Source organism: Heptranchias perlo, unplaced genomic scaffold, assembly GCF_035084215.1.
Source record: "Heptranchias perlo isolate sHepPer1 unplaced genomic scaffold, sHepPer1.hap1 HAP1_SCAFFOLD_219, whole genome shotgun sequence".
In the NCBI taxonomy this organism is placed as follows: domain Eukaryota; kingdom Metazoa; phylum Chordata; class Chondrichthyes; order Hexanchiformes; family Hexanchidae; genus Heptranchias; species Heptranchias perlo.
The window spans coordinates 240314-256398 of NW_027139233.1; the positions used below are offsets into that span (position 1 = coordinate 240314).

The window sequence follows — 16085 nt, forward strand, 5'->3', positions numbered from 1 at the left end:
GACCGATGAAAGGTGATCATTTATTGTGCTTATTCAGACACTGACTGCATGGCTCAGTACAAACAGCCCCAGTAAACCAATGGAATTCAGCCACAAGCTGATTAGGAATAAAATCCAACAATAGAGCAGAAACGTTTGAATCTGACAGGCCTTTAGCACCATCATTAAGTTCACTCCAACCAACAGGATATATTGAAGCTATCTTGGTGACAGGATGTTTCAATACTAACCTTATTGGGATCCCAAACAAACAGGAAGTCACTTTGTGCTGACTCGGGAGAGTTGGGTTAGCACAGAAAGATGCCCGTGATGCTCAGATACTGTTGGAGGTCCACATTCCAAGGTCCAGGACTACGTGCTCAGGGACGCACTGAGACTGGGTGCGGCCGCCGCAAAGGCTCTGTGGGGAAAGGCAACCATTTAGAGCCTTCCCGCCATTGTACACAGAGGGGCTGCAATCAGGGAAACCCCACCCCCCCCAGGCAGAATGTAAAATTCAAATTGATGTAATGTACCTGTAATGAATCTGTAATGTATCTGTAATGAATCTGAAATCAATAATCTGTATTGAGTGTAATGCAATGAGGCACCCTCGAGTGTCATGAACTGTAATTATGTACAATGTGTTCATTGAACTGTACTTGATGTAACCTGCAAATTGTATACTCTGTATTGTGTACGTTTGGAATGTGATGACAACTGTATTGTATGTATTGCTGCAAATTTTATGAATAATGTATATTTTTTGAAAAAAAAGATATTGTTGGAGGTCACTTACTCCACTGTGTTTAGTTCTATTGCAGGACTCTCCTTGACCATCCGTGGGATTGAGGACTGTACATTAAGTCTGAGAATCAGAATACTGTACATCATCAGTCACCCAGAAAAATCACCTCGGTGCCTGTAGATATTCTCAGATATTAAAATAAAGACTGCTTTGAGTTACAGTTCAATCTCACATCGCCCCTTGTTCAGGGTGACAGTCTATCTCTACCAAACTCTTTGGTCTCTTACTGTCTGAACACGTCCAGCCTCTGGTTGCTGCAGTACAGGCAAAAGCAACTGCAAGAGGCCAGGTGCAGGCAAATCCCTCGCAGTAAGAACCTCACGTCTGCTGGGGTCGATGCGGTCCCTTTCAGGGCACAGAATCACAAGGACACGGGACCACAGTACAATTACTCTCCAGGGCTGGTCTCACCATAATGTCAAGTTTAAGTTGTTTGTTGAAGCTGAAAGCAGTTCTCTGGAGCCGAAGATCTGCATTGCAGCTGAATAAAGCTGGGCCAGGATATCGGGGTCCTGTGTGGGGGTCCCAAACAGACGGTCCTGCATTGGGCGCCTGTTAAACGCTCCAGCTCATGTTCCCTTCCACTGACTTCGATGGAACTGATTATCGGGCGTCTCGTATAACAGTCGGCCTGTTTTGAGTCCCCCTCCAGATCCAATTTCATCCCCGTTGACTATTGGTATGGCCTTAGTCCATGCCAGTGCTGTACAGACCGATCTTCCCAACTCAAACAATGTCCAACCAGCAATAAAAAACCCTCAATATATGACAAATGGGGCAAAGCACTTATACAATACTGCAGGAGGAACACTGAGGAACAAACAGGCACACACACAAAGCAAACAAGATTAAACATTTACACGGCAATGGATTTGGAATGTGCAAGTTGAGAATTAAACAGCACAATTAAAATTAAAACATTAATAAATAAACAGCCTATCCCAAACAAGACCGAAGTTACCCTTTCCCCTGGTTGTAAATGACTACGATGAGGGAATGAAGAAGGCTTGGTATAAGAGATATCATTACTGTACATGGTGAGAGCTGATAAACAACTAAAGAGTTAAAAACGATAGGTTTTAAACAATTCCAGGTTAATATAATAGATCCCTCAATGCAGAAGGTTTAGTTTAAATACAGCACAACACTGATGGTTTGCACACTGATCTTCACTCCAAGTAATTAACATCGGCTCATGAGAACAAAGTTTGTTTCCATTTTGTTGAATAGGTTCTTGAACTTCAATCATTAAGAACGGACAAAAGGAACATTCAGAGAAGATTACCGTAACCAGGATCCAGCACTGCTCACTGCAGTGGCAACACACAGGGGCATTTCCATTAGAGATGAAGCGTACATGAAGATACCCCGACACTCTCAGGCGCATCACAAAGCACCAGCCGGGAAACAATCAGGTCAATGATCAGATCCACTTTTCCATCTTCCAGCCCCAGTCAGTATGGGGTAGGATCTTAACACCCAAGTTTAGCACTGATCTGCCTGTACTGCTCACTTGGGCATCAATCGCCTGCGTTGATCGGGAGTCTTCGTGGACTCATTCAAGTTGGTTTTGAGAGTTCTACTGCCTTAGAATTACAGGTTAGCAAGAGTCCAGGTGGTTGCTGAGAGTCTGCTGACAGGACGGAAGAGTTTATTCAAGGCTGCATCCTCTTTTTCTTCAGGTAGGCACTGGTGATTTGGTTCATGAGGACCAATGCCAACAGGACAGGGCAGCAAACTGCTAGGTACCAGCTAATGCCAGTCACGGTCTCGGTGAACCATGCCGAACACAAGCCCAGCAGGAGACTGGTGCAGCCCAGCAGGTAGCCGACCAGCCCAGAGGTTGCGTGGTAGAGTTTCAGTTTGGCCAGGGACCATTTCCTCATTAGTTTGGGGTACAGCAACGACACCCCGCCAACAGATTGCACGCAAATGTACAGGACGGTTACCAGGCCAACCAGACCGTGCCAGCTGGTAAAATGTGGTTTGTCGTTCAGGTATTTGTTATAGCTGATAATGGCTAAACCTAGTACAGCACATACTGTGGTCAGCCCCTGCAACACCCAGTGGGATCGGACTTTGATTTTCCTCGAGTAGGACAGAATAGGGGAACTCTCTGGAGAGAACAGCAGAATGGCTTGAGTCATAATGAAAGAAAACTAGGAGAAAACAGAAGCACAGTTAAATTTCTGCACATCTCAAAACTTCTGTGAATCCTCCTTTCCTGCCTCTTCTGTCCTGGCGATTTGGCTAACTCTCTGAAGGAAAACGCTGAACTTTTTGGCTCGCCTTTCCCTTTCAACTCACTCCATTTCATTCTATCACTGGGCCAAAGTCAGGTTTTATCCCCACTATGTCAGTCAGATCCTCCACTCTAGGGATTCTAATAAGGCCTCTGCTCCTGTCCACCCTATTGTCTTCAAGACATGTGCCTCCAACTTGTCCATGTCCTACACATCTCTTCAGTCTCTCCTACTCCTAGTCCGGCTTTCCCTCTCCTTGTTTGTGTTCTTCCTATCCCTAAGAAAGTTGATCTTACCTTTGCAGCTACTGTCCTGTGGCCTTTAGATATACTTTTTAAAGATGTGGAACCTGCTGTTAACTCTCAGATTATCCATCACCTTGAAAGTTCTGGCCTCCATTGCCAATGTAGTTTTCAGCATGATCATTCTATCTAAGTTACCCTCCTCCGTAACTCTTGTTTTTAAACACATTAGTGACCCACTTGTTACTCTCTTGAACACCTCCAAAGCCTCTTACAGGGTCTCGCACCGTGCCTCCTAAACAAGGTACCATTACATGATCTTCCCCCATGGCTATCTAGTTTCCTGTCAAATTGTTCTATCTGTGAAGTAGTTGATTTTTTTAACCTTCTCACTCTTTACCCATCAACTCAGGGGATCCCCAGAACTCTTTTTCTCTTTCCCTCCCATTTTAGTTCTTCTCCACATAATGATCTTTTCCAATCACCCTCTAGCTCGACACTCTTTTATTGATGAATCCCACTTCATCAATATCAACTTCATCAACTTCCTTGCGAAGCATGAGCTCAGTGCACACAACCTCTGTTACTCTCACCGTGCTGTGTTTGAAGCACCAAATCGCAATCTCTTTCATGCCCATTGATCTGGACAATGGAAATCTTGTTTCCTTCAATTCTCCACATCTCTCACTTGCCCAACCAATGACAATCACGTCATACCATTGATGACTCCTCTTACTCCTTCATGTACTGGTGTTCTTTACCTCAGTGCCTCTTCTGATTCAATCTCCTCCATTTCTAAAGCTACCCATAAGAAGCTTGGTCTCTTTATTGCCTCTTGCCTCCTCTGCAGCTCTTAAGACGCCATCCATGATTTGAATGCGGCTTCTATACTTGCAGCAGCTCTTCTAGCAGCTCTCATAAACTCCTGGACAGGATACAGGAAAACGCTGATAAAGGATCCTCTCTCTCCCCCCATTAACATTTTCATTTTTAATTTATTGAATAGTTCTATGATCATTGCTCTTCATAACGTTCCTCTCTTATTCCTTCTAATATACTATCTTACGCACTTTTCCTCTTTGTTTCTAAAAAGACCATTATTTTTTAGATTAAGATTTGTACAATGTTTTTTTCCCATCCCAGTTTATGCTTTTAAACAGTTATCCTCTCAATGTTCTCCCTTCCCTTCTCTCCTGAAGTGATGTTGGAACAGAGTCTGTGCAGCAACTCACCCAGACGGTGAATATTGGCTATTCTGGCCTTTGGGAGCATCACACTTGAGCCCAATGCTCATAAATGCAAACTTTCCATAATAGTGACAGAGATCAGGAGTAGGAATTCTGGCTGCTCTTTCCCCTCTCCCTCGCCTTTGAACACTGAGGCTAATTGCAACACCTGCTGGTCTGTATTACTCAGTATCACACCATGTAATGCAATCAACCACCGAGCCAGCAGGGGAACCTCTTTGTTCTTTTCGATTTTCTAACCTCCCTTGTTTCCTTAAGTCTTTTAAAAGTTGTGTTTTTCCTTTATAGGAACTTCTAACTTTTCAAATCTTTATATGAAAAGAGAGAGGAGGAGAGAGGGGGAGAGAGAGGTTTGTATTTTGCCTTCTATTTCCCTTCCTCTCCCCTCCCCCAGTTTTCAACCTTCTGACGATTGCCTTCACTGAAGTCCACAATACGTTTTGTTCCACCTAGCCTCTGCTTATGTCACATCATCAAAAAGCTTGAAAATCACCGGTGATTGTGTTCCTCCCCCTTAAACGGACTGCTAAATACACATCAAGTTGGAGCACTCTAGATCCTCATTGTAACAAGCCATATCAAGAAAGAGTCCTGCATTAGCTCCATGAAATGACCTTTTCAATGATTCTTTTCTGCCTTCAACTCCATTTTAATTTAGAGTAACTAATAGCCTCCATAATTATCACCCTCCCTTTCCCCATCCGTTCCATGTTAATCTCTTCCTCTCCTGATAATCTACAGCAATTTCTGGTTATTAATTTCCTTACTTTGATGATACACATTTTCATCTAAACTGACTCAGACCTCCCATTATCCAAAGTTAAATTCACACTTGTAATTTTCAGAAGCTGTCACTTTCTAGCTATTCCTCCCTCACATTATATCTTCCAAGCATTTCTAAGCTGGTTATGTGAAACATATCAAACTAACCTCAAGCACTGGCACATTGCTCCTTATACTCCTTAATACTACTGGAATATATTTTAGTTTGTCAATATTACAACATTTCCTATCAATTACTGTTTGGTTTTATTTCCTCGATTGTTAATAGCGGAGAGTGCCCTTGATAACCCAGCATTCACCTCATAGCTCCATCGTTCACAACCTTTCAATAACCCTCACCCGGCTGAGCCGATGAATAGATGTCAGTTGTGGCTCAGTGGGTAACAGTCTTGCCTCTGGGTCAGAAGGTCATGGGTTCAAGTCCCACTGCAGAGACTTGAGCACAAAATCCAAGCTGACACTCCAGTGCTGCTCTGTCGAAGGTGCCATTTTTTGGATGAGACGTCTGCCCTCTCAAGTGGATGTAAAAGATCCCATGGCACTATTTCAAAGAAGAACAGGGGAGTTCTCCCTGATGTCCTGGGCCAATATTTATCCCTTAACCAACATCACTAAAACAGATTACCTGGTCATTATCACATTGCTGTTTGTGGGATCTTGCTGTGCGCAAATTGGCTGCCGCATTTCCCACATTACAACAGTGACTTCACTTCAAAAGTACTTCATTGGCTGTAAAGTGCTTTGGGGTGTCCTGAGGTCGTGAAGCATTATATAAATGCACGTCTCTCTTTCTTTGCTTTCTCTATCCATTCTTTAGTGGTGTAATATTCACCCATCAATTAGTGTTGTCTTTCCCGCATCCCAATTCTCAGTACGTATGCACATCTGACAACCCTTGCAAAGATTTATATGCTGTATTAATATCTCTCATATAAAATTAATAACAGTCAGAGTAAATGCTGCCAATAACCTCTCAAAAAGCAAAAGTTTGTTGATTTAGGGGAAAGAAACTCTGAGGGAAGTTGCCCCATGCTCCTCAAGAGCTGTTGAGCAAGATTGCAGGAGATAAATCATTGATCAATAACTTCACACGTTTAACATTCTGTATTCTCTCATACCAGAATAGAGAAACAAAGAGAATTTTGCATGAGTTTTCCTGTGACAAACAGATAACCTCTGCTCTCCTGAATAATGTATAAGTTACAGGAAAATAAGAATGGTCAGAATAGAACCAAGAATTCTTTAAGCTTTCAGAAATTACTATAAGCTCCTTCTTCCTTTTTTTGTTTGGTCTCCCATCCCATTTCTTGGCAGAAAGGGCAACATCCTGCTCCCTTTCGCCAAGCACCACATCTGGCTGGACCCTGCCCCTCGCACCGTGCACCGTACCCAGGCTGATAAAGGAGGGGCAGCTCTCAAATCTCTACCAATGCTGTTGAATTGGGCACTAGGAGGTGTGGAAACGTGGCCAGGTCTACACTCCTGGCAGGGAAGCTTCATTCTTCACTCGGCGTGAAATCTAGAACATGGGAATTGCAGAATCATACAGCACAGAAGGAGGCCATTCGGCCCAACGTGTCTATGCCAGCTCTTTGAAAGAGTTATCCAATTAGATCCACTCCCCCTGCACTTTCCCCACAGCCTAATAAATTTTTCCTTTTCAAGTATTTATCCAATTCTCTTTTAAAAGTTACTATTGAATCTGCTTCCGCTGCCCTTTCAGGCAGTGCATTCCAGATCAGAACAACTCACTGTGTAAAAAAATTTCTCCTCATCTCCCCTCTGGTTCTTTTGCCAATTACCTTAAATCTGTGTCCTCTGGTTACCGACCCTCCTTATTTACTCTATCAAAACTCTTCATCATCTTGAACACCTCAATTAAATCTCCCCTTATAACCTTCTCTGCTTTAAGGAATCATTGGCTAAAAGCCCACATCTTACCACAGCACATTGGCCCATTAAAATATCGCACCATTATGCTGCTGGCTCACTATAGAATGTACAATTTTTAATACATGTCTTGTAGCCGTGCCTCACTCGAGTCCTGCCATGTTCACTCCGCTGCTTCAGAGCTTCATTCATCAGGTCTCACCTGTGGAAGGCCACACAACTCACGGGCATGGAAATGTCATAGCTGCCAGCTTGCTCCTTGACCTATCTATCTACAGCTACTGGACACACCTCCAAGTGTCAATAGTGTTTAAAAAAAAGCCAGTCATTTCCTGTTGTTTTTTCTGACCTCGATAACAATGGCCCAAGGTTTACAAGCAGCTGCCAATCTACAGAATAAATTACCAGCTGGCCTCAGGATGATCTTATTTACAGCAAATAGACCTTGTGGTCTCAACAGGACAGACCAGCTGAAACACAGCTTCACCGTAACAACAGAATAATACTTTGTGCGTTACACGGTATAATGCTAGAGATTGATTGCTATGATTAATCAACAACTCCATTACCTTTGTAGTGGGTGACTATCAGGATGGTAGAAGGCGAAATAGATGGACCTTGGTCTTTTTCCGTTAACAATTCCTACGCTCCTGTCCTTATAAAACAGCATATCCTCTGAATCAACCTGAGCAATGTCACAGGCAACCTACTAGTGGAACTACAAACTGAAGTGAGTCTGCATGGCATGTCGTTCTGGGATTCAACTGTTCCACCCTCCGTGTAGGAGACAAGTCAGGGGCCCCAGCAAGACACAGCTTTGAAAGAACGTGCCGACTCACTGATGTCCAAAGCGGGCAGCGTTTCTGGTTAAAACCTGCATTCACGTGACGGAGAGAGGCAGGTGGGACATAAGTTCTCAGGATGCAACTTTGTTTTGCAATAAAATTAAAATCAGGATGATACCGAGGCGGTGCAGTGGGCCAGCACACAGAGACAGAACGCAGGCTCGGCCCTCCACTCCGCTGAATTCCTGTCTCAGCTGTGTAGGTGAGCAGAGCTGCTGAAGAGAGCAGAGACCTCGGTATGAACCTGCTCCCTGTTCCTGGATGGAGAATGTGTGTGGATTTAAGAGAGATGGGGACGGGGGAAGATTGAGCTATCTTTGGAGAGTAGCATATCCTTCAAAGCAAAAAAAAAACCTGATCCAAAAGGCAGCCTCTGATAAATATCTCCAAGCACAATATACAAGAGTAGATTACTCACAGCTAGAGCCATCAGAAATGGATGCCAAGAAAATAAACCTAGAACAAAAAATAAAGTGAAATCATCAGCTGTTCTTTCAGGGACCTCAGATAAAATACAATGACATCTTCATCATAACACTGGGTCACAAACACTTTCAAAGAATCATAAAGCACAGAAGGTAGATTGATAGGGTAGGAACATCGGAACAGGAGGAGGCCATTCAGCCCCTCGAGCCTGCTCTGCCATTCAATTAGATCATGGCTGATCTGTATCTTTACTCCATCGACCCGCCTTGGTTCTGTATCCCTTAATACTCTTACCTAATAAAAATCTATCAATCTCAGTTTTGAAATTTTCAATTGACCCCCCAGCCTCAACAGCTTTTTGGGGAAGAGTTCCAGATTTCCACTACCCTTTGTGTGAAGAAGTGCTTCCTGACATCACCTCTGAACGGCCTGGCTCTAATTTTAAGGTTCTGCCCCCTTATTCTGGATTTCCCCCACCAGAGGAAATAGTTTCTCTCTCTCTACCCTATCAAATCCTTTAATCATCTTAAACACCTCGATCAGATCACCCCTTATTCTATACTCGAGGGAATACAAGCCTAGTCTATGCAACCTGTCCTCATAATTTAACCCTTTTAGCCCGGGTATCATTTGGTGAATCTGCACTGAAACTCCTCCAAGGCCAATATATCCTTCCTGAGGTGAAGGCGGCCATTCGGCCCATTGTGCCCGTGCCGGCTCTTCCCAAGAGCACTAATAGGAAGGAAGTTTTAGATTTAATTTTTTCTCTCTCCTCTCCTGAAGATGAGTGGAGAGCTTCTTCTGGGTTACAGAGCTTTTCAAACCTCTCAGGAAGTAGAAATCCCAGATGCTCACTCTAGCTCAAATGATCTCGGCAATCTGCTCAGAACACTGGCTGGCTGCAATTACCCTCACTTCCATCTGGCAATTCAACCATCGGGCTCCGTATTTGGGGAATTACCAGAACAAGGGACTCCCTTTTGGCCTCAGCGGTTCCAGAAACGGCCACTCGCTCATTCTTAACCTCCTCCTCAGTATTAGAATATGGATTCCATTGGAGACCAAAAAGCTTTGATCTATAGTTAGCCTAAACACCCCATAGCTGTGGTGGAGGGAGTGGGGTAATGAGGAGTAGAAACCCTGGCCGATCACACGTGTGAGCATTGGACTCAGCTGTGTTACCTCCGTGACCAAATTGCTTGCCAAGACTTGCTGTCAAGGCTCACACATGGACAATGGCTAAGGTATCGGAGCAGATGCAACAGAATCAGAGAAACCAAGAGAAATGGATTGCAGGAGGATGGGAAGAAATGTAATCCAAGTAGATGTGGGAGCTAGTAATAGAAATGTATCTGTATTGAGCTCACTGCTAGAGATGGAGAATGAAAAGTTCAGAAAGGGAAGAGATGATCCGGGCAAAGGTGAGGGACAGGTGGAAATGGGAAGCATGAGTGATCAGCTTCTCCAAGTAGGAGCGAGAATTGGAGCAGCGCCAGCACAACCACAATGTAACAGAGGAAGATATCTTGAAGCGGGCCTGAGAGATGTTGGAAAAAGCATACTCTACTGACTCAATGCCGTGCCATATGTGGAAAACGCTGGAGTGGAGAAGGAGTTAGGTGCTGACTTCTTCATAGTCTTCAATCAACATGTCACACAATAAGACAACGTCTATGGGCCACTTGCAGCTCAGTCCGCAAGCCCTAGCAATGCAACTCGCATAGCACAGGGCAGAGGTGTCCAAGCTTTTGTCTTCATGTGCTGCATCGGTGTATGTACCATGGAGTATCGGGTTCATATATAAAGGTTAAATCTATGTCCCTATTAAGTTGCAGATAACTCTAGTGGCCGAGCTAACAGATCTTGCCTTATGATTTTTGGATTTGTCCATCAATGAGGCCGCAGCAGTGAAAGCAGCCCTTTCCAAACCTCCAGGGCCATGAAACTCGAACAGGACAAACCTGCACAATTAGGACTAGGTTTCCTGGACTAGAAGGCTGGGGTCCAAAGTTTGGGCATCTCTTGCACAGACAACTCAGTTTCTATGCATCCTTATATTTCCTATTTGCTGTCTTGTCCTGTTTGAATTGTATGGACCTGGAGGGTTACAATGGGCCATTGTTGGCGATATTGCCTCATTGGTGGCTACATCCCAAATTGGAACATAGACTTAAACTTTATATATGTGCCCCCAGCTCCATGGTATAAACCGAAGCAGCCCAGGAGGACAAAACAACTTAAGAGCTCCTTCCTGTATGGTGGCACAGCACATTTGAAAATCCTCCCTCGTGTTGGCAAAACAGACGTGGAATTTCTCCTCTATGATGACTCATTACACCTGGGGCCCCTTGGAGAGGGTACAGAGGATGATACCAGGGATGAGGGTCTTCAGTTATGTGGAGAGATTGGAGAAGCTGGGATTGTTCTCCTTACAACAGAGAAAGTTAAGGGGAGTCCTAACAGGCATTCAAAATTATGAGGGGTTTTGATAAAGTAGGGAGAAAAGTAGGTCAGTAACCAGAGGTCATAGATTTAAAATAATTGGCAAAAAAAACTAGAGGGGAAATGAGATTTTTTTTTTCACACAGAAGGTGTTAAGATCTGGAACACACTGAAAGGGTGGTGGAAGCAGATTCCATAGAAACTTTCAAAAGGCAATTGGACACGTGCTTGAAGAGGATTAATTTGCATGGTTATGGGGGAAAAAGCAGGTGTGGGACTAAATTGGACAGCTGTTTCAAAGAGCTGGCACAGGCACAAGGGGCCGAATGGCCGTCTTCTGACCTAAGATGCTATGATTCGGATTCTAATACACCTGGAGCCCCTCCCCCGTGATGTCACAATACCCCTAAAGCCCCTCCCCCGTGATGTCGGAATACCCCCGGAGCCCCTCCCCATGATGTCACAATACCCCTGGAGCCCCTCCCCCATGATGTCACAATACCCCTGGAGCCCCTCCCCCATGATGTCACAATACCCCTGGAGCCCCTCCCCCGTGATATCACAATACCCCTGGAGCCCCTCCCCCGTGATATCACAATACCCCTGGAGCCCCTCCCCCGTGATATCACAATACCCCTGGAGCCCCTCCCCCGTGATATCACAATACCCCTGGAGCCCCTCCCCCGTGATGTCACAATACCCCTGGAGCCCTTCGCCCGTGATGTCACAATGCCCCTGGAGCCCCTCCCCATGATGTCACAATACCCCTGGAGCCCCTCCCCTTTAATTAAATATTGTGCACTGACGTGGCTTGCGCACTCCGTACGGGGCTCCCCCTCTCCTGAAGCAGGGGTTCGGCCCTCGCTTTCACTTGTCGGATACTCACTGGTCCCCGGCTTACTGACCACCCCGATCACAACTGTGAATCCCAGGCCCAGAAGGTGCGCCACTGTCCCAGCCGTCTTTCGCAGCACGCGGTACAGCCAGAACTCGGTGCCTGGTTCCGCCATCGCGACCGGCACCTCGCCTGCTGCGTGCTTACGTCATCACGTTTGAAGCCGGTGTGCGGCCTCGTCACGTGACACAGGACTTGGTACCAACTGTCGGGACCCGGGCCCCAGACCCGGGAAAGCGGAGGAGCCGGGCCCCCCCCCCCCGGGCCCAGGAAAGCGGAGGAGCCGGGCCCCCCCCCCCCGGGCCCAGGAAAGCGGAGGAGCCGGGCCCCCCCCCCCCCGGGCCCAGGAAAGCGGAGGAGCCGGGCCCCCCCCCCCCGGGCCCAGGAAAGCGGAGGAGCCGGGCCCCCCCCCCCCGGGCCCAGGAAAGCGGAGGAGCCGGGCCCCCCCCCCCCCGGGCCCAGGAAAGCGGAGGAGCCGGGCCCCCCCCCCGGGCCCAGGAAAGCGGAGGAGCCGGGCCCCCCCCCCGGGCCGAGCCATGGGCTGCAGAATCGAGTGTGTGTTTTTCAGCGAGTTTCACCCGACCCTTGGGCCGAAAATCACGTTCCAGGTACCGGGGAGAGACAGAGGCGGGACCACCCGAGGGGTCCGGGCGGAGAGAGACAGCCGGTGTCACCTGAGGGGCTTCCAGCCCGGGCACAAATAGTCCCGGTCCCCGGAGAGCACCTGTACAAACCACCCCGGTCACCCCCCCCCCCCGGTCACTCCCCCCCCCCCCGGTCACCCCCCCCCCCCCCCCCCCCGGTCACCCCCCCCCCCGGTCACACCGCCCCCCCCCACCCCGGTCACCCCCCCGCCCGGTCACAACCCCCCCCCCCGGTCACACCCCCCCCCCCCCCCAACCCCGGTCACACCGCCCCCCCTCCCCCCCCGGTCACACCCCCCCCCCCCCCCAACCCCGGTCACACCCCCCCCCCCCCCGGGTCACACCGCCCCCCCGCCCCCCCCCCCGTCACACCGCCCCCCGACCCCAACCCCGGTCACACCGCCCCCCCCCTCCCCCACCCCGGTCACACCGCCCCCCCCCCCCCAACCCCCGGTCACACCGCCTGCCACCCCCCCCCGGTCCACACCGCCACCCCCCCCCCCCCCCCGGTCACACCGCCACCCACCCCCCCCGGTCACACCGCCACCCCCCCCCCCCGGTCACACCGCCACCCCCCCCCCAACCCCGGTCACACCGCCCCCCCCTCCCCCACCCCGGTCACACCGCCCCCCCCCAAACCCCGGTCACACCGCCTGCCCCCCCCCCCGGTCACACCGCCACCCCCCCCCCGGTCACACCGCCACCCCCTCCCGGTCACAACCGCCCCCCCCCCCCCCCGGTCACACCGCCACCCCCCCCCCCCCCGGTCACACCGCCACCCCCCCCCCGGTCACACCGCCACCCCCCCCCCCCCGGTCACACCGCCCCCCCCCCCCCCCCCGGTCACACCGCCCCCCCCCCCCCCCCCCCGGTCACACCGCCACCCACCCCCCCCCCCCCCCCCCCGGTCACACCCCCCCCCCTCCCCCCCCGGTCACACCCCCCCCCCCTCCCCCCCCGGTCACACACCCCCCCCCTCCCCCCCCGGTCACACACGCCCCCCACCCCCCCCCCGGTCACACACACCGCCCCCCCTCCCCCCCCGGTCACACACACCGCCCCCCTCCCCCCCCGGTCACACCGCCACCCCCCCCCCGGTTCACACCGCCACCCCCCCCCCCCCGGTCACACCGCCACCCCCCCCCCCCCCGGTCACACCGCCACCCCCCCGGTCACACCGCCACCCCCCCCCCCCCCCCCCCCCCCCCCCCCCCCCCCGGTCACACCGCCACCCCCCCCTGGTCACACCGCCACCCCCCCCCCCCCCCCCTGGTCACACCGCCACCCCCCCCCCCCCTGGTCACACCCCCCCCCCCCCCCCCCCCCCGGTCACACCGCCACCCCCCCCCCCCCCGGTCACACCCCCCCCCCCCGGTCACACCGCCACCCCCCTCCGGTCACACCGCCACCACCCCCCCCCCCCCCCCCCCCCCCCCCCGGTCACACTGCCACCCCCCCCCCCCCCCCAACCCCGGTCACACCCCCCCCCCCCCCCCCCCCCCCCCCGGTCACACCGCCACCCCCCCCCCCCCCCCCCCCCCCCCCCCCGGTCACACCGCCACCTCCCCACCCGGTCACACCGCCACCTCCCCCCCCCGGTCACACCGCCCCCCCCCTCCCCCACCCCGGTCACACCGCCCCCCCCCACCCCAATCACACCGCCCCCCCCCCCCCCCCCCCCCAACCCCGGTCACACCGCCTGCCCCCCCCCAACCCCGGTCACACCGCCCCCCCCCCCCCCCCCAACCCCGGTCACACCGCCTGCCCCCCCCCCCCCCTCCCCCACCCCGGTCACACCCCCCCTCCCCCCCCCCCGGTCACACCGCCCCCCCCTCCCCCCCCCCCCCCGGTCACACCGCCGCCCCCCCCCCCCCGGTCACACCGCCCGCCCCCCCCCCAACCCCGGTCACACCGCCTGCCCCCCCCCCACCCCGGTCACACCGCCCCCCCCCCCCACCCCGGTCACACCGCCCCCCCCCCCCCCCCCCCCGGTCACACCGCCCCCCCCCCCCCCCCCACGCCAATCACACCGCGCCCCCCCCCCCCACGCCAAATCACACCGCCCCCCCCCCCCGGTCACACCGCCCACCACCCCCCCCCCCCCCCCCGGTCACACCGCCCACCCCACCCCCCCCACCCCCGGTCACACCGCCCACCCCCCCCCACCCCGGTCACACCGCCCCCCCCCCCCCCCCCCACCCCGGTCACACCGCCCACCCCCCACCTCCGGTCACACCGCCCACCCCCCACCCCGGTCACACCGCCCACCCCCCACCCCGGTCACACCGCCCACCCCCCCCCCCCCCACCCCGGTCACACCGCCCACCCCCCCCCCCACCACCCCGGTCACACCGCCCCCCCCCCCCCCCCCGGTCACACCGTCTCCCCCCCCCCCCCCCCCCCCCCCGGTCTCCCCATGCAGCAGAAGCAGCATCCAAGACAGCCAGCTGCGCCCCACCTGCCCGCCAGCTGTGCCCCACCCTCGGCAGCACCATTAATTCCGCCATCATCGGTGCCAATGAAACCCACCTTATCAGGCGGGTCTCAGGGCCTCTCTTACCCCACTGGTACTGAAGTCAGCTGCTGCATGTACGGAGTACAGGGTGTGATCACCTGCGGTACTTCACTGGTATATCTTCCAGCAGCAGGATGGGCCTGCGATGGCGGCCTGCCTGGGTTGAGTCTGGAATGGTTCACTTCCATCCAGAGACACCAGCTATAATAGCCATGCTGGCATGTCAGGGGTGCAGAGCATTCACGTAGTTGTTTAGTACCTGGATTTCTTTTCAGGTTATGAATTGGGGTTTGTCACCCAAATTTCAGCTCTGGACTGAAATTTCTAAAATGTCAATCAGAACTGCAGTGGTCTGGGTTTTTTTTTAAATGTTTTTTTTCTGTTCCTGTATCTCATAATGTGGAGGCGATTATTAATGTTCCCAATAAATCTTCATCAGAAAGAAACTATCAAAACATGAAGCTTTGATGCCACCTCCCATCTGCTTTTGAACTTGGCAAAAGGTGCGACTGTAGCGTGACGGGTGATGAGACCGACAGTGCTGTCACTAGGATTCCAGTAACGTGAACCACACCCAGCAGTACAGTACAGTTGGAGATTCTGTCCTTCCAAACTTGTTAGAATCATAGAATGGTTACAGCACAGAAAGAGGCCATTCGACTCTTTGTAAGAGCAATGTAGGAAATGTGACAGCCAAATTGCACGCAGCAAGGTCCCACAAACAGCAATGTGATAATGACCAGATAATCTGTTTTTTAGTGATGTTGGTTGAGGGATAAATATTAACCAGGACACCGGGAAGAACTCCCCTGTTGCTCTTCAAAATAATGCCATGAGATCTTTTACTTCCACTTGAGAGGGCAGACGAGGCCTCGATTTAACGTCTCATCCAAAAGACAGCACCTCCAGATGTACTGCACTGGAGCATCAGCCTAGATTTTATGCTCAACTGTCTGAAGTGGGACTTGAACACAGAGCCTTCTGACTCAGAAGTGAGAGTGCTACCATTGAGCCACGGCTGACACCTTAGAGAGCACATTGTCAGCTGTATAAAGCTGCTTTTATATAGCTCTTGAGCTAGCGACTCCTGACGTGTGGGTCACCCGCTGCCGGTGATGACATCTGT

At 51.9% G+C, this 16085-nt stretch overlaps 2 protein-coding genes across 4 annotated transcripts in view; one reads left to right on the forward strand and one right to left on the reverse strand.

The window, feature by feature from the left end:
* Positions 1-12393, reverse strand: cyb561d2 (cytochrome b561 family, member D2). 3 transcript variants are annotated; one of them, XM_067978072.1, is made up of 3 exons: positions 11792-12393; positions 8456-8493; positions 1-2946 (listed from the first exon to the last, which is right to left on the reverse strand). In XM_067978072.1, the coding sequence occupies exons 1-3, from the start codon at positions 11913-11915 to the stop codon at positions 2443-2445; spliced, it is 666 nt and encodes a 221-aa protein (XP_067834173.1). In that variant the 5' UTR covers positions 11916-12393; the 3' UTR covers positions 1-2442. The 3 variants fall into 3 exon arrangements, with proteins under 3 accessions (XP_067834173.1, XP_067834175.1, XP_067834174.1); XM_067978074.1 differs by lacking the exons at positions 8456-8493; positions 11792-12393 and adding an exon at positions 7762-8113; XM_067978073.1 differs by lacking the exons at positions 8456-8493; positions 11792-12393 and adding an exon at positions 4034-5772.
* The window catches only part of nprl2 (NPR2 like, GATOR1 complex subunit), a 23071-nt gene continuing 18901 nt past the window's right edge, over positions 11916-16085 (forward strand). Inside the window, exon 1 of the mRNA XM_067978070.1 lies at positions 11916-12408. Coding sequence (XP_067834171.1) covers positions 12337-12408 — 72 coding nt within the window. The 5' untranslated portion in view covers positions 11916-12336. The remainder of the gene's footprint in view (positions 12409-16085) is intronic.

What these genes read in the sequence shown, in the direction of transcription:
- cyb561d2 (XM_067978072.1), bottom strand. Translation starts at nt 11,915, where the DNA reads ATGGCGGAACCAGGCACCGAGTTCTGGCTGTACCGCGTGCTGCGAAAG. An exon ending in GGTCAGTAAGCCGGGGACCA is followed by an intron (nt 8,494 to 11,791) that starts GTGAGTATCCGA and finishes TTTTTGTTCTAG; the next exon opens with GTTTATTTTCTTGGCATCCA. An exon ending in CATTTCTGATGGCTCTAGCT is followed by an intron (nt 2,947 to 8,455) that starts GTGAGTAATCTA and finishes GTTTTCTCCTAG; the next exon opens with TTTTCTTTCATTATGACTCA.